Source organism: Opisthorchis viverrini (genome assembly GCF_000715545.1).
Source record: "Opisthorchis viverrini unplaced genomic scaffold opera_v5_302, whole genome shotgun sequence".
NCBI lineage: Eukaryota > Metazoa > Platyhelminthes > Trematoda > Opisthorchiida > Opisthorchiidae > Opisthorchis > Opisthorchis viverrini.
In genome coordinates, this window is record NW_008751962.1 from 592,831 (window position 1) to 595,816 (window position 2,986).

The window sequence follows — 2,986 nt, forward strand, 5'->3', positions numbered from 1 at the left end:
CCTTCCCAATTCACCCACTTAACAGTCCACCTACAGTGCTGTATTTATGTATTAATTTATCAGCTTCCGCCTTCAATGCCCAGCTACCTACCCCACCTCCACGAATTATCGGTGAACGAAACTGTGGCATCTACAACCACTGTACGACAAGCACACGGTTATTACAGCTGACAATGTTGATGATGATGATGATGACGCACGTGGCAAGGCCTGCAGACCATCATCTCGGGAGTTAAATTTTTATGTAAGTAGACTAAAATATACTCAGCCAGGTTGTGATTAGCCACTGCCGCTTTGGAAGCTGCGTTCGGCCTGAGTTTCGAGACAATAACGCACACAGAATTCACATGTTTTGTGAAAGGAATTGTGCTCAGATTATCAGTACTCTTTAGGCCCTCAGTAAATCTCCTTATTCCAGTTTAAGCTGACTAATATCTGACAGACGTAACATGCTACTCATAAAGCTGCTGAAAACTACTGGGTAGCCCATGACCGGTTTCACCGTTCTTGCGCCTTCTGTGAGAACCAATTTGGTGTACAAGTGAGTGTAGTTGGGCTATCAACTTTTTCCGAAGATACTTTTTAGCTCCATATAAGCCATACAACGACTGTTGGAGGTCAGCCTTATCTTCGTGAAATCCCAGCCGATTTCACCCATCATACAAATTAATTTTTATGAGTTCCCTTCTCAGAGAGAGACGGCAAACCACTTAGGCTTTTAGTTTTACAGTCATCATTGTGAATAAATCGATAAAAGTTAATGTAACGAATTCCTCAACGACTTTATGATTTCTCGGGGCGGGATAGCTCAGTGTTTAGAGAGCGGTTAGAGACCTGAAGGTCCGCGTTTCGAACCCGACCTCTGCCTCTCGACTTCCGCTGTCTAGGTTTGGATAACCCGGTACTATCCCGGCCGTCGTGCTTCCTTCTGGTGGCATGGCAGGAACCGGAAGAGTGCTACAGCTGAACGAATTTTTTTTGATTTCTCAATGTGTTATCCGACTGTCCGCTTCCACTTTGTATTGCAGGTGGTGACGCACCTGCCTCGTTCGCTCTTGAGTTGCTCACGGTTGCTTTCAGGCGATGTCGTCACATGACTTTTTCGACTTTGTGATCGTCGGTGGGGGCATCGCTGGTGTGGTTTGCGCAGAAACACTGTGTGAGCTGATTCGACCAAGTCGCTTTGGTGGTGGACAGTCCAAGGGTTACGATGCTCGGGTTGCCCTCGTTTCTGCTACGCCGACAGTGAAAACAACGGTTAATTTGCGACGAATTACAAACATGATTGAATCATTTGATGTTTCTGAAGCCTCGGCCAATGTGTGGTCCGAGACATGGCCTGGGACCTTGGAAATTTTCTGCGATACTGTAAGACGACTAGAGTAAGTTCTTGGTTGGTCTTTTCAGACGCTCAGCAGTTTTCCTTTTGTTATCTGCTTTTGTCCTGTGGGACAGAAATACGATGATGATGATGATGGCGTAGTTTCTGTTTATAAACACCATTTCTGGTAGACTATCTTGCATGCATCGCTGGATTTTCAAGCTTTGAACTACTGTATTGGCTTAGACGTACAATCCACGCCACCGCCCGAGTTGTTCCGCTTCAGTCGCTCTTTGGGGTTTTCTCGTTTACCGTAAATTCTCTTCTCCATGACTTCCGCTTCTCTGAGACGCTTCCGTTCTCTCCCTGGTTAGAGTCATGCCACTGATCTCTGTGGCTTTTGTTCCCAGCGTGGTGGATGGCGCAATGGCTCAGTGGTTAGAGTGCGAATTTACTGACTGAGTTCGAACCCGACCTCCGCCTCTCGACTTCCCCTTCCTAGGCTTTAGCCATCTGGCCCTATACAATCTCTTGTGCTTCCTTCTGGTGCCATGGCAGTTAGGCACCGAACGGGTGCTACAGCTGAACATGGTGGATCAGCTCTGTAGTGTTCGAATGGCTGATAGAACATAAAAACCAGACCCATTAGGGACGGATGATCGACGACTATGTGCCTTAGTCGAAAGATTGCCTTCGAAAGATTCGCAGAGCTGCCACCCTCTCGTGAACGACGAAATCGGTCATCCCAATAACAGAGCTTGGATAACTCCAGTTATAGTTCAACTAGATATTTGTGGTGTCTTATGTTGCTTTATCATTAGCAACGTTAGTAAACCATGTCGTATTTCGGCAACGTCTCGTCGTACACATGTGGGTACGATCTGTCTTCCAACTTACTCACTTCATCAGTGATTATTCTCGTTTTCCAAGTTCTCTGTACTAGACTTGAGACAGTTGGCAACGTTGCTATTTGGCCGTTTGTTCCTTATGTGCACATGCCGGTTTTTCATGCCCATCACGAACTTACAATGAGCGGACCGTTATAATGGAACCACAAATGACCTCTAGACTTAGCGTTAAGGTGAATATGAATATCCGTGCGGCCGTGGTGATGGCAGGTATAGCTACCAGTGAGAGGAGGAGGGCCTTCGCTGCGGCGTTATTTATTAGAAAATGCCAACTGACCAGTTACAGACCATTGGGCAGGAAGCAAAACTCTCATTTGCATCTTATTTACAAAAACTGGACATCCATCTTCTCCTGAACGCGTATTCTTGAACTTTCCTGGATATTCACTGACTCCAGTCATTCATTGCTCAAATCCAAGCAAATGCTACAAAGCGGCTCCATAAATTTCGCAACAGATCTCCCTTTTCAAGAGACGCAACGTGGATTTACAAGAACAAAACATACTACTCGCATGCTTCCCCATCGGTAGTATCACTGTCACAAACCTTCAGCCTTCAAAGCTCGTTCGCATGCCATCGACTTTCATTTACCTCCGTCAGGTCGGCTTTGGCAGCGGGTCTACTCGGCCGCTCTTCGGGTGTATCATGCCACTTGCGAAGCTGTGTCCCATTCACTACTTTCGATCCCCGACCATCTTGAATGGTAAAGACGTTCCCCCGGCGGTTGGTGACGACAAACGGCCCTTGCCATCGACTG

At 46.8% G+C, this 2,986-nt stretch overlaps 1 protein-coding gene across 1 annotated transcript in view; it reads left to right on the forward strand.

Annotated features, from left to right (window-relative positions):
* Positions 1 to 2,986, forward strand: part of T265_09793 (hypothetical protein) — a gene marked incomplete at both ends in the record, with an annotated part of 33,283 nt that overhangs the window by 9,486 nt on the left and 20,811 nt on the right. The window contains one exon of the mRNA XM_009175967.1: positions 1,081 to 1,382. Within this exon, the coding sequence (XP_009174231.1) occupies positions 1,081 to 1,382 (302 nt within the window). The remainder of the gene's footprint in view (positions 1 to 1,080; positions 1,383 to 2,986) is intronic.